The 21951-nt window shown below is 45.7% G+C and overlaps 1 protein-coding gene across 4 annotated transcripts in view; it reads right to left on the reverse strand.

Annotated features, from left to right (window-relative positions):
* The window catches only part of EOGT (EGF domain specific O-linked N-acetylglucosamine transferase), a 48194-nt gene that overhangs the window by 17893 nt on the left and 8350 nt on the right, over positions 1–21951 (reverse strand). For all 4 annotated transcript variants that reach the window (XM_062201237.1, XM_062201239.1, XM_062201240.1 and 1 more), the window contains 4 exons: positions 19381–19475; positions 18744–18848; positions 9464–9570; positions 4550–4653 (listed from right to left, as the gene is read on the reverse strand). In XM_062201237.1, the coding sequence (XP_062057221.1) occupies positions 4550–4653; positions 9464–9570; positions 18744–18848; positions 19381–19475 (411 nt within the window). The remainder of the gene's footprint in view (positions 1–4549; positions 4654–9463; positions 9571–18743; positions 18849–19380; positions 19476–21951) is intronic.

Consider the following 21951-nt stretch of genomic DNA (forward strand, 5'->3'; position numbering starts at 1 on the left):
GCTCCTGCTACCCATAGGGAAGACCACAATCGAGTTCTTGGCTCCTGGCTCTGGTCTGGCCCAGCCTCAGCTATTGCAGCCATTTGAGGAGTGAACCAGCATATGGATGATCCCTCCTTCTGTCTCTTCCTCTGCCTTACAGATAAATAAAATTAAATCTTCAAAAAAAAAGGAAAACCCTCAGTACACTCATTAGAAAACTGGCCTGAGACTGAGTAGGGTAGCAATACAAAACAGCCTGCTTTCTATAATTTATAAACATACCCTGATACAAATTTTATATATGCATATATATATATATGTGTATGTATACACCCATATACATACACACGTCCTGATACAAATCCTTATATAAATTCTGTATAATGATATGTTTACATTTATTAAAACAAAACCAGACTTGCAGGGACTCCCACAGGCCAACTGTAGCTATTGAGGGAAAACGAAATTGGAGAACAGGAAGGAATCTTAAACACTGTGCTGTTTGCACTCATTACAATCGGGTTTTATTTCCACAATTAAAAAAATAACAATAATAAGGCAGGTGTGTAGTGTTCAGGCTAGTCGTTCAGATGCCCACATCCCAGACTGGAGCACCTGGGCTCCACACCCAGCTCTGGCTGTTGACTCCAGCTTCCTGCTATGTAGACCCTGGGAGGCGCACAGATGGGTCACATAACTGGGTTCCTGTCATCCATGGAGGAGGCTGGGATTGCATTCCCAGCTCCCAGCTTCAGACCTGGCCCTGGCCCAACCCTGGCCACTTCACACATCTGGGGAGTCAACTGGTAGGTGGGAGCTCTTTCTCTCACAGTTCCCCTGTCTCGCCAATAAAATAACAATAATGCCATACTATTTTTCAGCACAAGAGAATGTGAAAAGCCTGCATTAATCTCCCCCTTTACTCCTTCCAGTTAATAAAAGCCCCATCTATGCCCAGAAATATGTTGGAGGCAGTCTTCGTCTATGCATCTTTGGAGGTCAAGGGCCCAGCAGCCTATGCCTGAAGGGAGGGGCCAAACTGCTGAGCTCTGCAAAGAGGAGAGAGGGAAAGCCCCAGAGGCTTCCTGGTGGAGACAGTTTGTACAACGTCCCTGAGACCTGAAGTGCAGGCAAAGCCACCTCCCTCTTCTTCCCTGGGCAAAGCGCTCCCCTGAGGCCTGCAGGACCGTCTGAGGCCACACCGTCCTATGCGTGGGACCCATGGCACAGTCAGGCTGTAGGTCACCGTGTTGCTTAACTGGAGGCCAATTAATCACGAACAAGAGAAAGAGCAAGCACATGACCCTCAGCTCCATCCCAATCCAACTGACAGTCTGCCAGGGGCCTGAATTCCAGAGCCGCCTGGCAGAGCTGTGTCCTGAGAACCTGGCATGGGACAACCAACGAAGGCCTCTTTTACCAAGAATGCAGGATTAAAAAGGACACACAGAGAGCAGCAAAGGAGTGAGGCCAATGGCAGGGCAGCCACCTGCTCGGCTCCCTCCAGCCTGCCTATCCCAGCCACTGTCAAGGTCAGACTGTCCTCACATCACATGCCCAGGGGGCTCAGCAGCCCGGAAGCCTCCTCTCTGTCCCCAGGAGGCACAGCGAAGGGCAGGGCCCTGGAAGCTGGCTCAGTGCGTCTGCTTGGGGAAGAAGTTGGAAAGCATGCAACAGGAATAAGGAAGCTTTTGCAGATCTCTGTCAACCTTACAGCTTCTTCGGATGACTCCAGGATGGTGGTCAAGCACTGTGGTCTCCGAGCACGGGGGTGGGGTCTGGCTGCCTGCACTGCAGTCCTGGCTTCCACCGGTCGCTGACTGCACCATCTGAGAACACACTTAGAACCTACTGCTCTTATTCTGATGGGGCCTGCGCTGTGGCTAGTAGGCCAAGCTTCCATCTGTGGTGCTGGCATCCCATATGGACACCAGTTTGAGTCCCGGTTGCCCCTCTTCCAATCCAACTCTCTGCTAGGATCTGGCAAAACAGCAGAAGATGGCCCAAGCGCTTGGGCCCCTGGACCTGCATGGGGGACCTGAAAGAAGCTCTTGGCTCCTGACTTCGGATCAGCTCAGCTCTGGCCCTTGTGGCCATTTGGGGAGTGAACCATTGGGTAGAAGACCTTTCTGTCTCTACCTCTCTGTAACTCTATCTCTCAGATAATAAATAAAATCTAAAAAAAAAAAATTTTAGGGGCCGGCGCTGTGGCTCACTAGGCTAATCCTCTGCCTGTGGCGCCAGCATCCCATATGGACACAGGGTTCTAGTCCCGGCTGCCCCTCTTCCAGTCCAGCTCTCTGCTGTGGCCCGGGAAGGCAGTGGAGGATGGCCCAGGTGCTTGGGCCCCTGCACCCACATGGGAGACCAGGAGGAAGCACCTGGCTCCTGGCTTCGGATCAGCATAGCTCCAGCCGTAGCGGCCATTTTGGGGGTGAACCAATGGAAGGAAGACCTTTCTCTCTGTCTCTCTCTCCCTAACTCTGTCAAAAAAAAATTTTTTTTAAATCTTAACAAAAATGAAAAGAACCTGCTGCTCAGGCCTCAGCTTGCGTCTCTAGAACAAGCGAACAAAACCCAAGCCCAGGGAGGACCTGTGAGCATTATCCGCGATAACATCACGCAGTTTTCCAAAGGGAAAAACAACCCTGAGTGCATCACGCAGGGTGTCTGAGAACCAGTGACTGCAGCCAGGAGGACTTCCACGAGAAGCAAGATAAAAACAACATGGACGCTGCCTTTGCTCAAGGGAATATTTCCGGGATGACATTGTGGTGGTGGCAAAACTGGAACCCAGGAGGGACATGGACAGGGATGGAAAGGACAGCAAAAGACAGCGTGCGCATGCCAAGAAACAGCGAGCTGGTTCCCTGAGGGCTGAACCACACTGAAGACCTCAGGGAGCCATGAGCATGCAAACCTCCCTACACAGCTCTACTCCAAGCCTCGTCTCTGTCCAACAACAGTCAGCAGAGCAATTCCCCTTCTGCGCGAGAATCCAACCCGCAGTTCACCGACTAACTCTGCTCTCTGGGAAATGAAGGCACCACATGTCAAGATGTTTCTAGAAGCCATCACTTCTGATTTTAAAAGGTGCCACTTCAGATGCCTGCATCCACATCAGAGTCCCTGGGTGTAATACCCAGCTCTAGTAGCTTCCTCCTAGGAGCTGGGGCCTTGTCTGCCATGTGGGATACCTGAACTGAGTTCCCAGTTCTCAGCTCCCAGCTCCCAGCTTCGGCCCAGCCCAGTTCTGTGGGCATCGGGGAGTGATACAGTGGATGGGAGTTCTCTCTCTCTCAAATAAACAAAACAGATAAAAACAGATGCTTGTTGAGCTAACTGCATCCGGACCAGGTAAGCCTCCGGGAGCACCATGCCTCTTGTGACTAGAGTGTCTCTTGTGGGGACCCTGGAGGGTCCAGCCCCTCCAGCTGATCCAGGCTGTGCAGGCCCCTGTGGGGCATGAGGCTCTTCAGCCAGTGCAGCCCCGAGTGGATGTTGTCTCCTTGCACCTGAGCTGTGCTATGTGGGGGCCAGGGAGAGGGAGAGAGAGGGAGATGGGGAGAGGGTGAGGGAGAAAAGGAGGAGAGGGGGAGAGAGGAAGGGAGAAAGAGGAGAGGGAGAGAGAGAGAAAGAGAAGAAGAGGGAGAGAGGTGCCTGATGTGCCCCTGCCACCAAGGTAAGACACCCCTAAAATATTATCCAGAACAGACTCGCACCAAAAGAGAGGCCACTGAGTGTCTTCCGAGTCGGGATGCTCACCTGACCCGCACATGACCCCTTGGTGGGTGTTCCTACTTTCCACTTTAGGCAGCCTCTCTCATGGACACGGCAAACCACTTGTCCTCCCTGTCACTGTCCCCGTCACAGTTAGCGTTCCGAGCATGTGCACTGCATGCCAGGCTCCGGGACTGCTCCCACACGTCCTGCTTCATCCTCAGGACACTGAGGAAGGCACTCTAAATACCCCCGTTTCACGGCTGAGGCACATTTATGGGTTGTTTCAGCAGAGAGAAGGACCAGATATGGAAAGCAGCAGGAAAAGAGAAAGAGAAACGCAAAGAAAGAGAAGGGAAGGAAACTACCCATCAGGTAGTGTAATTCAACACAGGTTTCTGTGTGCGCCCGAAGCTGAAACACACGGCGTGATCTGACACGAAGCAAGTGGCACAGTACACGGGGGACCCTGAGCCATACTGAAGGCGAGTTGCTGGAACACACGTTACCTAGGGTGAGCCAATGACCGTCTTCCTATGTCTGTCTCAGAGGAACACTGAGCCAAAGACACTGAAGCTGGGGTCTTTGGAACTCCACCCACCCAAAAGACTCCCCACTGAGTCATGCTGAAGTTCCAAGAACAAAAGGCCACACATACAAATGCACCTGCCCATCAGGGCACAGCCATGTCAACACGTGTGCACAGACACAGCTGTACACCACCCGCATGGGTGTGAGCGCTTTTGCATGGGGCATGCACAAGGTCGTGTGTGTTCCAAGATCAGCATCCTGCGCGGATGGCGCAAGGCGAAGGCAGTGCGGCAGCGGGGGGCACACTCTGACTTACGGTGTCCCACATGACAATGTACGCGTCGGTGCTGAAGGAGTTATTGACATGCTGGGTGAGATAGAGGTTGAGGAAGTCACAGAAGTGGTGATACATGTTAACTCCTGGTTTCGGGAAAAAGGAAAAAGGAAATCCATGTCATTAGCTAGCCCCCAAGAAACCGGATTCCACAGTTTTTATTATACGCCCTCTATTTTTAAGTTGATGGACTTTTAGTTGAAATAAACGGAGGAGAGAGAGAAAAAAGATTTCTTTGTCCAAACGTGAAATGACATATACTCAGATGGTCTACAATTTATGGATAGTGTGCATTAAAATTGGTTATTTAGAAATCAGGAATGCATTTTCCCATATACGCTAACAAATGATCATTAAGTGCCCAGAAAATAAATATATTTACTTAACTCAAACTGGGGTAGAACTATGGGACTATGAATATGGATCATTATTTCTTCTGATCATCTCTTTTTAAAAATCTATTAAGCAACACTCACTGATCACAAAAGTACTGGCAATGATTAACATGTTGGTAACTTTGATTCTTATTTCTTTTCTTCCCTATTTAGTTACTAGTTAGGAAAATACAGGGTACTTTAAGAAACTTATGGAAAAAGGGAATTAAAATATAAGTCTATTTTGGTGCAAAAATGTTTTGAAGGCTGAACATGGTCTTTTTTATTTTCAATATTATTTTATTTGGGAGGCAATGAGACAGAGAGAGCTCTTATCTGCTGGTTTACTCCCCATAAGCTCCCTGTAGGAGTGCCGCAGCTGGGGGAGGCCAAAGGCAGGAGCCAAGAACTCAGTCACGTCTCCCACACGGATGGCAGGCACCCAATCACTAGAGCTATCACGCTGCCTCCCAAGGTCTGAATTAACAGGAAGCCGGAGCCAGGAGCCGGAGCTGGTTATGGAAACCAGGTACTCTGATTTGTGATAGGTCACCTTAGCCATCATCGTAACTGCTTAGCTAAGTGCCTGCCCCTCAGCTTGGGATGCTGAAACAATGTCTGGAATGGCTAATTTTCTCACCCAGAGAAGTCTTGGCATATAACATACTTTCAACTTAACCAGAAAAGAAAAGTTCTATTAGATTCCATCTTACCCCCAGGTTAGCCATATAGCACACACTAGCTCTCACACGTAACACTTAGAAAGTTCCTAACATTTATTGAGGAACGCAGCCTGCACAGACCAGCGCTTGCTGCTACAAGGATTTATAAACGAGGGAGAAAACAGGCTCTGTCCTGGAGAAACATGCCCCCCAGGGGGTCTTGTTCTGTAGAACCTGCGTGCTCCCCAGCTCACGGTTAATGCAAAAAGGCGAACTGGATGGCAGCCGAAGTTGGAGGGAAAATGGAGAGTTAGGAATCCAGGAAAGAAAGGGCCCACGGCCCCTGCGGCTGGCGTTCCCTCTTCATCTACTTTATGGCACCAGGATCTGCATCAGTGTCAGGGCGCAGACACGGCCCCTCCTTCACAGCTGGTCACACTGTTGTCTTTGCCCCAGTTTAACATGCATAGTCTACGAATGAGTCAGAACGTTGACCACAGCATTTTTACTTGCTCTTATTTCAAGCACCTAAACTTGTCTGATTTCTGAATCTAACGCTTTGCAAAGTAAGAATTATGACTTCGGAAGGCCAAGCACATTAAAGCTGTGATCAATAAATTACAGTGATTCTGAAACTTTCGCGACAGAGGGCTCACCGTATTTCACTGTCAGCCCAGCCTCTCATGAATTTTGAAATGGTGTAGCACAGCAATCTCTATCGCTCATAATGAGAGCGATCCTATAGCATGATCTGGGTTTCTCCTGTGAGGGGCAACGAGCTCACAAAGTTAAGGCTATGCTTGCTTGCAAGCTGATAGTTACAGGCTAGGAGCAGAAATGGGAAAATAATATTAATTTTATTTTTTTAAAGATTTATTTATTTATTTATTTGAAAAGCAGAATTATAGAGGGGTAGAGGCAGAGAGAGAGAGAAAGAGAGAGAGAGGTGTCTTCTATCCACTGGTTCACTCCCCAGATGGCCTCAATGGCCAACACTGGGCCAGACCGAAGCCAGGAGCCAGGAGCTTCTTCCAGGTCTCCCATGTCGGTGCAGGGTCCCAAGACAGGGTCCCAAGACTTGAGCCATCTTCTACTGTTTTCCCAGGCCATAGCAGAGAGCTGGATGAGAAGTGGAGCAGCAGGGACTCGAACCAGTGCCCATATGGGATACCGGCACAGCAGGCAGCGGCTTCACCAGCTACACCACAGCACCAGCTCCTAATTTTACTTTTTTTCAAGAATATACAACCCTGGTAACTTGTGGGAATTCAGTTCACTGTCATCAAGAAAATATTGGAAAGTTGGTGGGAGTGGGTCATGGGGACATTTTTTTTCTCACCCACATTATAATACAAAAAGTCTAGAAAATGAAACTAAAAGATAAGCTTATTTTCATGCAAAAAAATTTGAAATCCATAAACACAAGGGGTCTTTCAGAAGTTTATGGAAAATAGGGCTGGCGCCGTGGCTCAACAGGCTAATCCTCCGCCTTGTGGCGCCGGCACCCCGGATTCTAGTCCCGGTCGGGGTGCCGGATTCTGTCCCGGTTGCCCCTCTTCCAGGCCAGCTCTCTGCTGTGGCCTAGGAGTGCAGTGGAGGATGGCCCAGGTCCTTGGGCCCTGCACCCCATGGGAGACCAGGATAGGCACCTGGCTCCTGCCATCAGATCGGCGCGGTGCGCTGGCCGCAGCACACCAGCCGCGGCAGCCATTGGAGGGTGAACCAACGGCAAAAGAAAGACCTTTCTCTCTGTCTCTCTCTCTCACTGTCCACTCTGCCTGTCAAAAAAAAAAAAGTTTATGGAAAATACATATTATGAAAAACTATGCATGGATTTCAAACTTTTGGGGAACAAAACAAACATATTTTAATTCCATTTTCCCATGTATGTCGTGAAATACCCTTGTATATGTGGCTTTTAATTTTTTTTTTTTTAAGATCTTATTTATTTGAGAGGTAGAGTTACAGACAACGAGAGGGAGATACAGAGAGAAAGGTCTTCCATCCACTGGTTCACTCCCTAAATGGCTGCAATGGCTAGAGCTAGGTCAATCTAAAGCCAGGAGCCAGGACTTTTTCCAGGTCTCCCAGGCAGGTGCCAGGGCCCAAGTCCTTGGGCCATTCTCTACTGTTTTTCCAGGCCATAGCAGAGAGCTGGATCAGAAGAGGAGCAGCTAGGACTAGAATTGGTACCCATATGGGAAGCTGGCGCCACAGGCAAAGGATTAACCTACTGTGCCACAGTGCCAGCCCCGTGGCTTTTTTTTAAAAAAACTCTAATTAAACACGATCTAAATCAAATGATTAGAGAAACTAGATGGGGTAAATTTAGCTACAAAAGATATCTGTCTAGATCTTAGTAAAAACTAAGAATGGGACTAGGAGACGGAGGAGGAAGAAGGAGTACAAGTGGGAAGGTGGGTAGGGTGGGAAGAATCACTATATTCCTAAAGTTGTATTTATGAAATGCATGAAGTTTGTACTCCTTAAATAAAAGGTTTCTTGGGGGGGGGGAGATTATGGGATATGTACACCATGGAATACTACTCAGAGAAAAAAAAATATGAAATCCTGTTATTTGCAACAAAATGGATGAAACTAGAAAACATCATACTTAGTGAAATAAGCCAGTCCCAAAAGGACAAATACCCTATGTTCTCCCTGATCTGTGATAACTACCAGAGCACCTGCAGGTAATCTGTAGAAGTGAAATGAACACTTGGAGATGCGATGACTCTGAGCAGCCCTCGTCCCGACTGCTGAGGAACAGGTCTTCTTTCCATACTATTTGTTGAACTCTTTCCTTAGTATAGAGTTAATCAGATGTGTATAAGGTTAATTTAAAATAGATATTAGTAAAAACTAAGAATGGGAATAAGAGAGGAAGGAGGAAGAAGGGTAGGAGTGCAGGTGGGAGGGCAGGCAGGGTGGGAAGAATCGCTACACTACTGACGTTGTATGTATGAAATGCATGAAGTTTGTATTCCTTCAATAAAAGGTTTCTGGGTGAGTGGGGTTAGCCCGCAGGTTCAGAGGCCAGCTAAGACATTTGTCCCCCAGGAAGGAGTGCCCGGGTTCCACAGCTGGCTCTTGTCCTGACTCCAGCATTCTGCTAACGCAGCCCCTGGTGGGCAGCAGAATAGTGCTCAAGAAATTGTGGCCCTGTGCCCCACGCAGAGACCTGGACAGAATTCCCAACTCCCAGAACTGCCTGGGTCCAGTCTCAGCCATTTAGGGGGTGAACCAGCAAATGGACATGCTCTTGCTCTCCCCCTCTCTCTGCCTCTTAAATAAATAAATAAATAAATAATTTTGAGAAATAAAACATCAAAGTTCAAACTAGTTCATCTACTTCTTCAAGGAAGAAACAAAAAGTCTAGAAGCTGGCATTGTGGTGTGGCTCATAAAGCCTACAACGTCAGCATCCCATATGGGCACTGGTTCATGTTCTAACTCCTCTACTTCTGATCCAGCTTCCTGCTAATGCCCTGGGGAAAGCAGCAGAAGATGGTCCGAGGGCTTGGGTCCCTGCATTCATGTGGGAGACCTGGATGAAGCTTCCAGCTCCTGGCTTTGGTCTGGCCCGGCACTGGCCAGAGCAGCTATCTAGGGAGTGAACCAGTGGACAGAAGATCTCTCTCTCTCTCACTCTCTCTGTCTCTCCCTCTCTCTCTAAAACTCTGATTTCCAAAATAAATAAATAAATCTTTAAAAAAACAAAACAAAAAAACGAGTCTATTGTTTGTCATATTATGTTCAAAAAATTTATAGAAAATTACTACATATATAATATATATCAAAGAGAAAACAGTAAAGTCTCATTAACCAATATATACACAACAGACAAATTAACTTCTTACCTGCATCTAATTTCATGAAATATGTTGGCTTTTCAATTACAACATCACACTTCGCATCCTCTATAGGTCTGAAGTTAAGCTGGGTATAGCTTTGGAGCTCGGCAAACCTGCAATAATGAATGAGGACATGACTTCAAGGAGATTTTTCCCAGACCTCCTCCTGCAACATTGTAATGTAGGATCTGTTCCCTGGGCAGATTTTATTTCCAACATGCAAAAGCACTTCTACTGAGATGTGCAACTTCTCAAGCGTATTGGCATTTCCACAATTTGCTATCAGTTTTAATGTAGAGATAGGAACAAACATGACTTAAAAACGCAGTCTGGGGCCGGCACTGTGGTGCAGCAGGTTAAAGCAGGTTGGCCCATAGCACCAACCTCCCATATGAACTCCCATTTGAGTCCCAGCTGTTCCACTTCCAATCCCGCTCCCTGTTAACACGTCTGGGAAAGCAGCAGAGGACAGCCGAAGTCCTTGGGCCCCTGAACCCACATGGGAGACTGGGAAGAAGCTCCTGACTCCTGGCTTCAGATTGGCTCAGCTCCAGCCATTGCAGCCATTTGAGGAGTGAACCAGCAAATGGAAGACCTCTCTCTGTCTCTACCTCTCTCTGTGACTCTTTCAAATAAATAAAATTAATCTTGAAAAAAAAAAATAGCTGAGTCTAACATACATAAGAGTTACATTGGGAACTTATGACACAAAGAAGAGATTTATACATGTACACTGGTTGGCTAAATAATCTAATAGTAGGGGTGGGTGCTGGGGCTCAGCATGTTAGGTCCTCTCTTGGGAAACCAACATCCCCTATCAGAGCGCTCGGTCTGCATCCTAGCTACAATGTGTTTCCAATTCAGCTTCCTGCTTGTGTGTACCCTGGGAGGCAGCCAGCGAACTTGGGTTCCCGCCACCCATGTGTGAGACCCAGACAAAGTTCCTGGCTCCTGTCTCATGACTTCAACTGGGTCCAGCCCTCCCTGTTGTAGCCATCTGGGGAGTGAACTAGCAGATGGAAGATCTCCCTCTTTGTCTGTCACTGCCATTCAAATTAACTAATTAATTTTAAAAAATTATCGGTGAAGTAAGAAAATTCAAAAAAGTCTCCTGATGAGGCTCAAAAGGAACAATGGGCCAGAGAAGCTCTTTCAGTAGACCTCTTAGATTCCGAGAAACATGGCATTCCAGGAATTCTCTAGAAAGACAGCAGACAGCTAAGCTTCCCAGAAGGAATTCTCTAGAAAGACTGCAGACAGCTAAGCTTCATAGAAGCAATGCAAGTCTGCTTCTTGGGAAACATGTTTGGAAGCCACAAGGTACAGTTTTCTTACAAACCAAGGGGGGGGGGGAAATATATATATATATATATATATAATCACAAACACATTACTGAGGCATTTAGAGTTTTAACACGAGGATGGTTTAAACTCCTCATGCCTGAGATCCTATCTCATGTATAGCAAATATCAAAAGAGATCCTTTTAAAACACAATGCCAGAGCGGCAAGATGGCGGAATAGGAAGGGAGCACATTGATAGTTCGTCAAGACACACGTTAATAAAAGTGGAGATACTGCAGGGTCAAGGAAGAGTAGGGGATGAAACAGCAGAGGAAACTCTTCCGGAACTAGTGATTCACAGTGGACCTGCGTGGAGAGCATGGGAGCCCAAGTTCGGGACACCAGCGGCAGACTCAACGCACCAGCGCTGGAACGCGAGGAAAAAAAAAAAAAAAGAAAGAGAGATTTACCACGCCTAACATGGGAGTGTCATCTTTGACACACTCTCAACCCTGAGGAACCAAACACAGCTCTCAGGCCACACTCATCTCAAGCCTCTAAGGCTCCACTGAAAGCAGACAGCCCACTTAATCTAGAGCCATAGTATAACAAGAAAAAACACCACAGTGAAGAAACCAAATATCTCCAACATGCCATACAACAAACGCAAAAACCGAGGTAACAAGAACAAGGAAGACACTATGACGCCCCCAAATGAAAAAGACACCCCAATTCAAGTTTATGAAGATGATGAGATAGAAGAAATGCAAGAAGCGGATCTCAAAAAATTGATAAGAACATTAAGAAGTTCTCAAAAACAAATTCTAGAACTACAGAAATCCTTAATGGACAAGATAGAAAATCTCTCTCGTGAAAATGAAATATTAAGGAGGAATCAAAATGAAATGAAACAACTAGTAGAACAAGAAACTGTGATAGTGACGAGAAATCATAATGAAATGAAGAACTCAATAGATCAAATGACAAACACATTAGAGACCCTTAAAAACAGAATGGGCAAAGCAGAAGAGAGAATATCAGACTTAGAAGACAGAGAACAGGAAAGGAAACAGGCAAACCAAAGAAAAGAAGAAGAAATTAGAAATCTAAAAAATATTGTTGGGAATCTACAGGATACTATTAAAAAACCTAACATTCGGGTTCTAGGAGTTCCTGAAGGCATGGAGAGGGAGAAAGGATTAGAAGGCATTTTCAGTGAGATACTAGCAGAAAATTTCCCAGGTTTGGAGAAGGACAGAGGCATCTTAGTACAGGAAGCTTATAGAACCCCTAATAAACATGACCAAAAGATATCCTCACCACGACACGTTGTAATCAAACTCACCACAGTGAAACATAAAGAAAAGATTCTAAAAGGTGCAAGAGAGAAACGTCAGATTACTCTTAGAGGATCTCCAATTAGACTCACAGCAGACTTCTCATCAGAAACCCTACAAGCTAGAAGGGAATGGCAAGACATAGCCCAGGTACTAAGAGAGAAAAACTGCCAGCCCAGAATATTATATCCTGCAAAGCTCTCATTTGTGAATGAAGGTGAAATTAAGACTTTTCATAGCAAACAGAAACTGAAAGAATTTGTTGCCACTCGTCCTGCCCTGCAAAAGATGCTTAAAGATGTGTTACACACAGAAACACAGAAACATGGTCATCAATATGGAAGAAGGTAAAGGAAGGAAACCTCACAGCAAAAGATCACAGGAAGCTCAATTTCTCCTTGACATAGAATTAAACTCTGATGCTCTGTTAAAGCAATGTGTTAAAGTAATCTCTTATGTTCTCTCGATGTCTGTTAAATTCTCATTGTTCAAAAACAGCTGAATTTTTATTAAGAGCTATGGGTTATTTAAATATGTGCTTATTTTCAAAGATTTGAATAATCACCTTGTAACAATGATCAAATTTGGTCTATGTTATGTCATGATTTTAAGGAATCTTATTTCAACCAGATATTTTGGATTTTGAGCCTTCTTGGCATTCTTGACAGGCATTCAAAAAGTCAAAGTTTCAAACAATCTGGACTCTAAAATTTCCAGTAAATCCTGGACTTTGGTTTTTCCAGTTTGGGCCCAACTGAAAAAATCGAAGGGCCTGTGTCTCTCATCTTATAGAGACACCAACTAATCAGGCTATTTGGATTATATTAGAAGTACTGTCAAGATGTGATGTAGTACCAAACTTTAAGTTTCTATAATGGAAAATGCTATTAATACAAATGTTTGAGAATTAAAAAGTCTAATGATTTTGTGTTACTAGACATGATAGTTTTCTTAATGAGAAAGCCCCAGAGGCCTAAAGGGTTAAATACTTGTAAAAGCCTACAGGTGCTTTCAAAAATAATGTGAAGTAAGCAAGTGCCTCTAGTTGGTTGATGAGTTTATAATTTTAAACATGGCGACTTAAAGTCTTTTGTCATCCATAGTTATATATGATTTGCTGCTCATAAAACTAAAGTGTTGTTGGTTCTGTGTTTAGCTGTCCTCCTATAGGTTCCTATGGACTTTTTCCAGCCACTTCTATTGTATTCAGTACTTTGGGATGGCTCCGTAAACAGATGAAGCCAATAATGTATTAACAGTACCAACTGAGAGAAAGTATGGTTAACTGAGGTTACTAAAAACAAAAAGCAATTCAAATCAATTGGCAATCTATAAAAAGAGTTAAAGATTTTAAAAGCTATTATTAAAATTGTCCAAATACATGATTCTTAAAATTTATAGAAGGCATTGGACCTTCTGGTAAATGTTTTCTTAAGTTGTTATCTAATGGTTGAAACGGTTTGCTAAGTATTCATGTGATATTGCTATTGTCAGCAAGCGATCTAGGACTTGCTCCCTCATTTCTCTATTCTAAGCCCAACTTATTCTTTCATTTCTCTATTCTCTTCAAGGTAGGAAACTAATTCTATTATGAGGGAATCTGTAGGACGCACAATTTAATCCTTAGACCTTATAAAAGAGATGGCTAACATTTTTCTGTAATAGCATAGCCAAAATAAGAACTTAAATAATAATCTCATAGCTAGATTTGCTTCGCCATCAGCGAAGTATACAGTAAGTAGAAAAAACCTCCCTTTCAGACCAAAGGGAAAGAAAGTTTTAAAGTGAGGATATAATTTTCCTCATGGGCATTGTCTACCTTAGAAAAACTACTACAGAACATGCCTGTGACTATAGACTTGTAGTTCAGGCCACCGAAGATTAGAGATGGGACTTGGGCACTCCCTTGACTTGCATCCTCTGGTCTGCTTTAACACAAACCAGGAGGAAAAGAAAGCTAGGCATCAGAAGCAATGGGTGGCAGGCCTATTAATGGCTGATCTGTACAGTGATCTGCCCTCAAGGAGACCCAACAGGCCAGTCCACTGCAGTGGCTTTCAATGTGGTAAGCCTGGGCTTCAGCAGAAGTCAGCTTGTGAAGAGCCCTGGCAGCTCTGCCAAGAGTTGGATCACTGGAAATGGACCTGCCCTGGAGTCGAAGGATGCCCAGGTCAGAGCCACAGATCTTATTGGCTCTAAGCTGAAAAGCCCTTCACTCAGCCCAACTTCCAAAGTGACCACTGCAGCTGAGGGGATGGTCAAGTAGGGTCAGCAACATTGCAGGCAGAACTGTAAATTTCTTGTTAGAGATGCCACCTGCCTTTACCTGACCAGCTCTCCTCCCAGGCCAGCCAAGTAATGAAAGTCAACAGAGTGCCTTCCCCTAGGAGGTTCACACCTCCCTTAGGATATACCCCATGTGAAGAGATAGATAGTTCTAGGCCTCTGAACTTACAAGGCCTAAAGCCCACCAGGTTATTATCAAGCCCCTTCTATCAGGTTCTATTTGCCTCTCGATCAGAAAACTTAATCGTAGCTTAGATAGCACCTTTCTTAGCTCCTCTAATAATGACTCTGGCCTTTGTTCTAGACACTGTCTAGCACACTTGGGCCTCATTCCTTTGTAATCATAACCTCTACTCTACCACCAATGGCTCTACTCCCAACCTGTGTGTACTGATGGTCCTCTTCCCCACTTAATGCTGTATAATTGTTCAAACCTGGTAAATGCCACTCTTAGGATCATTGGTTACTATCCTCACTCTGTCTTTTATGACCTTGTCTAAATATGATCAGAGTCGGCAAACTTGGAAGGCTTCCATAGCCTTGGCAACTCATGATGACAGCCTAGGGTGGTTACTGGCGCTATAAACTAGATTGTCAATTTGTTGGGTCAACAACAGGAGCCACTGTGCACTTGCTCCTCATGTGGGATCTCTGTCGTTAATGTGCTGTACATTTTGATTTAATGCTATAACTAGTACTCAAACAGTATGTTTCACTTTGTGTTTCTATGTGGGTGCAAACTGTTGAAATCTTTATACTAAATTGATCTTCTGTATATAAAGAGAATTGAAAATGAATCTTGATGCAAATGGAAGGGGAGAAGGAGTGGGAGAGGGGAGGGTTGCGGGTGGGAGGGAAGTTATGGGAGGGGGAAGCCATTATAATCCATAAGCTGTACACTGGAAATTTATATTCATTAAATAAAAGTTAAAAAAAAAAAAGAAAAAAAAAAAACACAATGCCAAAATATCAGGGTGGTTTCATAACTATGCCCACAAATACTCCAATGTTTCTCCCTTCAATAGGTCAAAGGTTATTCCACACCTTGAGAGCAGCCAGACTCAGGGACTCACTTGTAACAAACAGACCACAGCAGAAGCCATGACTACCTCCAAGATGAGGTTACACAAACCCTGCAGCTTCCGGGGACACAGTCCCCAGAGCCCACTGTCCTGGGGACAGCAGCTGCTACACTGCGAGTCAGCACTAGGGAGAGGCCCAAGGGGTGGAAACGGAAGTCTCTGGCCTGTGTCCAAGAGGAACTGAGGCTAACCACAAACTGGGAGAGCTCAGAGCAGACTGTCCAGGCCCAGCAGAGCTGTGATGGCCACCGCTTCAGGCACCAGCTGGGATGCAGCCTCACAAGAGATCAGCAATGGGGTGAGATGTTTGTCATGCTAAACAGCTATATGCTGGAGTAACTTCTTATACAGCAATACGACCTTGGAGTAATGCGTTGCATAGCAATAAACAGCTCAATCAGTTGCATCCTAGGGCACAGCAACAGAGAATCAGATAGCAAAATGCACAAGGTCACGGTCGGGTTGGTGGTGGTGGTGGTGGTGGTGGTAGTGGTGGTTAGCCTAGCAGTTAAGCTGCTGGTTAAGACGCCCACATCCTTGGGTTCAGTACTCAACTCTGGCCCCTGATCCAGCCTCCTGCTAATGCAGAGCCTGAAAAGCAGTGGTGATGGCTCAAGTAACTGAGTCCCTGCCATTCACATGGGAGATCTGGATGGAGTTCCCGGCTCTCAGCTTCAGCCTGAACCTGTGAGGCCATTGAAGGCATTTAGGAGAATGAGCTACCCACGGAACATTCTCTTTCACTCTCTTTTTCTTTTTCTTTTTTTTTTTTTTTTAATATTTTTAAATTTTTAAAATTTTTTTTTCATTTTTTTTTTTGAAAGGCAGAGTGGACAGTGAGAGAGAGAGAGAGACAGAAAGAAAGGTCTCTTTTTCTTTCTCAAATAAACACATAAAAGGGGGGGGGGGGAGCCTCTTTAAAGCGTCTAACAAATTGCTAAATAAGAAATGTACCAGCAATCAAAATGCCCATTTGCCCACACATCTATTCAATCTGAAGATGCTAGATCATTATTTACTGAATGGTTTGCTCAGCATGAATGTTTGACCTCAAAAATTAACATTATCAGGGGCCTTGGAAAAGGTCACAGGAAATGTGTAGTATGAGAAAACCATGTATATAGAGTTCAAGAATTTTTTACACCAAAATAAACTTATCTTTTACTTCTATTTTCCATAGACTTTTCTTTTTTTTATTTTTAAAAAATTTAATGTGTCCCCTCAATCGATTTTTTTTTTTTTTTTGACAGGCAGAGTGGACAGTGAGAGAGAGAGACAGAGAAAGGTCTTCCTTTGCCGTTGGTTCACCCTCCCATGGCCGCCGCGGCCGGCGCACTGCGGCCGGTGCACCGCAGCCGGCGCACCGCTCTGATCCCAAGGCAGGAGCCAGGTGCTTCTCCTGGTCTCCCGTGGGGTGCAGGGCCCAAGCACTTGGGCCATCCTCCACTGCACTCCCAGGCCATAGCAGAGAGCTGGCCTGGAAGAGGGGCAACCAGGACAGAATCCGGCGCCCCAACCAGGACTAGAACCCGGTGTGCCGGCGCCGCAAGGCAGAGGATTAGCCTGTTGAGCCACGGCACTGGCCAACTGACATTATTTTTAAGAGTGGTTTTTCTAATTTCAGTTTCAATAGCTTTTAATAATTCTTTTATTTGGAGAAAACTGTAAACATATATAAAAGTAAAAATTAGTCTGATGAATGCTATATACCATACATACTTTGTCATGATTTGAAAGCTTGGTACTGTTATCCCCCATTGGCCTTACCAGTTATTTTCTCTATCGCTCTGTTCCATAGACTTTTCAAAGTCCCCTCATACATAAGCATAACCTATATAGCCAAAAAGCAGTAGCACAGGAGACCTTGGGGATGATGGGACAATTCTCTTTCCTGCCCGTGCCTGCTGATGACATGCACCTAGACATGGGACATTTATTTCACAGAACTCTGAACTCCACATGCTTTTAAAAGAGATGAATGCATGCAAACCCCAGTGAGGTCCACATGAGTTTAGTTTCCAGTATTGTCCGAGAGCTCCTTCCCTGGTTTTGATCAACGTGCTGTCCTTACAGGAGATTATCACCAGAGGAGGCTGGGGAACAGCTCAATTGGAACTCCCTATATTACTTTGAAACTTCCATGAGTCTAAAATTATTTTAAACTAAAAAGTTTTCGAGTTAAAAAAGCTGTGCAGTGATGTTAAAAGTCAGGACAGCTTTTACCTTGGGAAAAGGGGAGCCTTGGAAGGGGACCTGGGGTGCCGATAATGTTTTATTTTTGACTTTCATCAGAGATAAATATTGGGTTCACTTTTTCATAATCTAAACTGCAAGCCTTTCTGTATGCTTGTTATACATTTCAATGTGTGTGTATTTTTTTTTAATGTGATTCCTTTGGGGTGGATGTTTGATGCAGGGGTTAAGATGCCCCTTGGGACACCTACATCCTGTATCAAAGCGCCTGGGTTTCTGTCCTGGCTCTGCTTCCAATTCCAGCCTCTGGCTAATGTGCACTCTGGGAGGCAGCAGGTGTTGGCCCAACCACTGGGGTCCCTGCTACTCATGTAGGAGATCTGGGTTGAGTCCTGGGCTCCTGGCTTCAGCCTAGCCCAGCCCTGTTGCAGTCATTTGGGGAGCAAACCAGCAGATGGAAAATCTCTGTCTCACTGTCTCTCTTTCACATAAATAAATATATAAAAAATTATAATATGTCCTCCCAAATATATGTACCAATTATGAGTGAATAAAAATTCATCAATGAAATAATTTTTTTCTTTCATGAGTGAACAGTTAGTACAATGTCAGACTTCCTAATATTTTGTAAACTCATATCCATAATTTTATTTATTTTTATTTATTTAAAAAGCAGAGAGATATATTCCATCTGCTGCTTCAGCCCCAAATGGCTGCATCAGCTGGGACTAGGACAGGCTGAAGCCAGGGCCTCAGGACTCCATCCAGGTCTCCTGCAGGGTGGCAGGGACCCAAGTACTTGAACCATTACTTGCTGTCTCTCAAAGTGCACATTAGCAGGAAGGTGAAGCTGGACCAAATGTGGGACACAAACCCAGGCACTCTGATACAGGATACAGGCATCCTAAGCCGGGTCTTAACCACTGCACCCAACAGTAATTCACGTACAACCATGGGATTCACTCTAGCCATCAGGCCCTAGAAGCTCATGGCGAATTATCTACAAACCAATAACATTTTCCACTAGAGATTCCCTACCCAAATCCACAAGTGCCAGAAATAAAAGCCAATATTTCAGAAACGGAGGTTTAAAGAGAAATCTTACCAAGACTGCAGAGGGCTTTTGCGTTGACCTTCAGACATCAGCGTACGAATGTCAAGTTTACAGTGTCCGCCAATTTCACCACTCTGAAAAAAGTCTTCCTTAAATCTGGAGCATAACAAAAATTGAATAGGGTTTTAGAAATTTTTTCACCACTCGACTACATGGATTTTAACTATAGGAGATGACCAGTCTCCAAAGCCGGCTTTTCACTGGGACTTGGTTACAGTCACGTGCCCCTAATGACACTTCCATCAATGACAGACTGTGCGTATGGTCCCTCAAGATCGTACCACCCGGTGGGCATCATGGCCACGTTCATTCCTGTGACTACCCTCTACCATGCCTACACAACAACAAAATCACATTCTGAGAATGTGTCTTATCGTTAAGCGCCACATAACAGCATTTGCAACAGCAAATGTCAGATGTTTACAGAATATCAGAATCACATAAGGGACCCGATATGCCCATGACACAATTTCTCAACGTGATCAATTCATAGCCAGTCTGAGTCATCCATCTCCCACCCTGTCCCCAATCCCTCGGCCATCTCATTACTAAACTAACCCAGGACACACCCCTGGCTCTCACATCTTTCCGAATTTCTATCAGGTTTTAACACGAACTGCTTCAGTACCTGTCGTGGTTCCTCTTGATGTTTCTCAAGTCAAGGTAGAGATGCGTGGCCCTGCAATACTGAAGATACCGCGAGCAAACCAGACTCGAGTCACCCTGCAACAGGGTTGGGAAAGAGGAAAAGGTAACTCCAAAACTCCAAACATTCACCCGGGGAAGACCCACCCAGACCCAGCAGGCACAGTCACGGCATGCCTATCCTCACTGCACACTGCACACCGCGCAGAAGGAAGTTCTCCAAACACTGCATCAACTTAAGAACATCTTCCTCCTTCCCAGCAGGGCACGACCAAGCATCCTTTGGCCACTTTCCATACTTTCAGGTTACTACGAAGAACTCCCACTTGGTTCTTTTGTTTTTTTTGTTTGTTTGTTTGTTTTTACAGGCAGAGTGGACAGTGAGAGAGAGAGAGAGAGAGAGAGAGAAAGGTCTTCCTTTGCCGTTGGTTCACCCTCCAATGGCCGCCGCAGCCAGCGCGCTGCAGCTGGCGCACCATGCTGATACGAAGCCAGGAGCCAGGTGCTTCTCCTGGTCTCCCATGCAGGTGCAGGGCCCAAGGACCTAGGCCATCCTCCACTGCACTCCCAGGCCACAGCAGAGAGCTGGACTGGAAGAGGAGCAACAGGGACAGAATCCAGCGCCCCGACCGGGACTAGAACCCGGGGTGCCAGTGCCGCAGGCGGAGGATTAGCCTAGTGAGCCGCAGCGCCGGCCCCCACTTGATTCTAACTGCACCACCTCCAATGTTAAAACCAACAGCTGCTTGAGATTATTGCAACAAGGAATTAAAGAGTATGTTTATTTTGGTACCAAAAAAAAAAATTGAGATTGAAATCCATGCCTAGTTTGTTCATAATACAACTTTTCTCATGACCTCTGCAAAGGGCGCTCGTCTGTGCAGTTCAGTTCAGTCTCCTTAAAAAAAAAAATCAAGCACTCAGAACCATGACCACCCTCACAGCTCTGTGAAAAAGCATCGTGCAAAGATGAGCCAAGGGAAACAAGGAAGAACGCACACGGAAGAGACGCTAAAATGCAGGGTGGGACAGGCAGCCTGCCAACCCTCCCAAGAGGCCCTCCTGCAAGCCAGGAAGCTGGTGGGAAACTTGGTATCAGCTGCAGCACCAGGGCACCCTCTGCTAAACAGCTCATACAGGAGTTTCAGAGTCAACTACCAGGAGGCCGATTCTACCTCAGCCAATCCGGCTTGTGCCGAAAGAAGGAGCGTTTCAAGCATTTTTTCTGTTCATAGATTTAGGTGTTGTCTTACTGTTGCTCTTCAAATTTTAATGAACACAAGGCCTCACTCTTTCTCTGCCGGATATTTTAGAGTTTGTCATTGGTAAAAGATTGCAGTAATCTGGGGGTCAGCAATGCCAGCACCCCATGTAGGCTCCAGTTTGAGTCCCGGCTGCTCCACTTCTGATCCTGTGCCCTGCTAGTATGCCTGGAAGAGCAGCAGAGAATGGCCCACGTGCTTTGACTCCTACACTGACATGGGAGGCCCAGAGGATGCTCCTGGCTCCTGGCTTCAGAATGGCTCAGCTCCGGCCACTGCAGTCATTTGAGGAGTGAGCCAGAAGATGGAGGATCTATCTCTTTCTCTCTCTCTCTCTCTGTAACTGCTCCTCAAGTGGATGAATAAATCTTAAAAAAAATTAAAAAAAAAAAAAAAGATTGCAGTAATCTGATTGCATCCCTGCAAAATTCCTCCCTTGAAGGCCCAGAGTGGTGGCTCAGCCGGTTAAGCTGCCACCTGCAATGCCAACATCTCATAGTAGAGCAGTGGTAGGAGTCCCAGATACTCTGCTTCCTATCTGGCTCCCTGCTAACGCACCTGGGAAAGCAGCAGCAGATGACCCAAGTGATTAGGCCTCTGCCACCCACATGGGGGACCTGGAAGGAGTTCCAGGTTCTTGGCTTCAGCCCCAGCCATTGCAATCATTGGAGGAGTGAACCAGTGGATGGAGGACCTCTCTCTCTCTCCCTCTCTCCCTTCTCTGTGTCACTCTACCTTTCAAATAAATAAATCTTTTTAAAAAAATATTTCTATGTTGAAATTCTAATGCCCAATGGGATGCTGGGGTTTGGGGACCTGATTAAGTCATGAGTGGGAGCCCTCATGAGCGGGATAAGTGCACTTATAAAAGAAGCCCCAGAGAGCTCTTTTGCCCTCCTTCTACCATGTAAAGACACAAAGAGAAAGCAGCTGTCTGCAACCCCAAAGAGGGACCTCATCAGAACCCAACCATGCTGGCGCCCTGATCTCACACCTCCGCCACCCAGAGCTGTGATTACTACCTTTCTGTTGCTTGTAAGCCTCTCAGCCACTGGTATTTTGACACAGTGGCCAAACCACTAACACAGGGATCATAAAGTAGATCACAATATAAAGTGTATCAAGGTAAAACCAGGGCTACAACAGCCTTTCACAAACCACTGTGACAAAGGTATGCAAGATGGGGCTGGGGCGCTTCCCCCATCTTAAGACTGGAACAGCTGGGCTCCAGCCAACATGTGCCAGGTGAAAGCAAGTGTCTCTTACAGAATCCTGCAGCATCGCAGGTTCGT

This window comes from Lepus europaeus, chromosome 9 (assembly GCF_033115175.1).
Source record: "Lepus europaeus isolate LE1 chromosome 9, mLepTim1.pri, whole genome shotgun sequence".
NCBI classification, from domain to species: domain Eukaryota; kingdom Metazoa; phylum Chordata; class Mammalia; order Lagomorpha; family Leporidae; genus Lepus; species Lepus europaeus.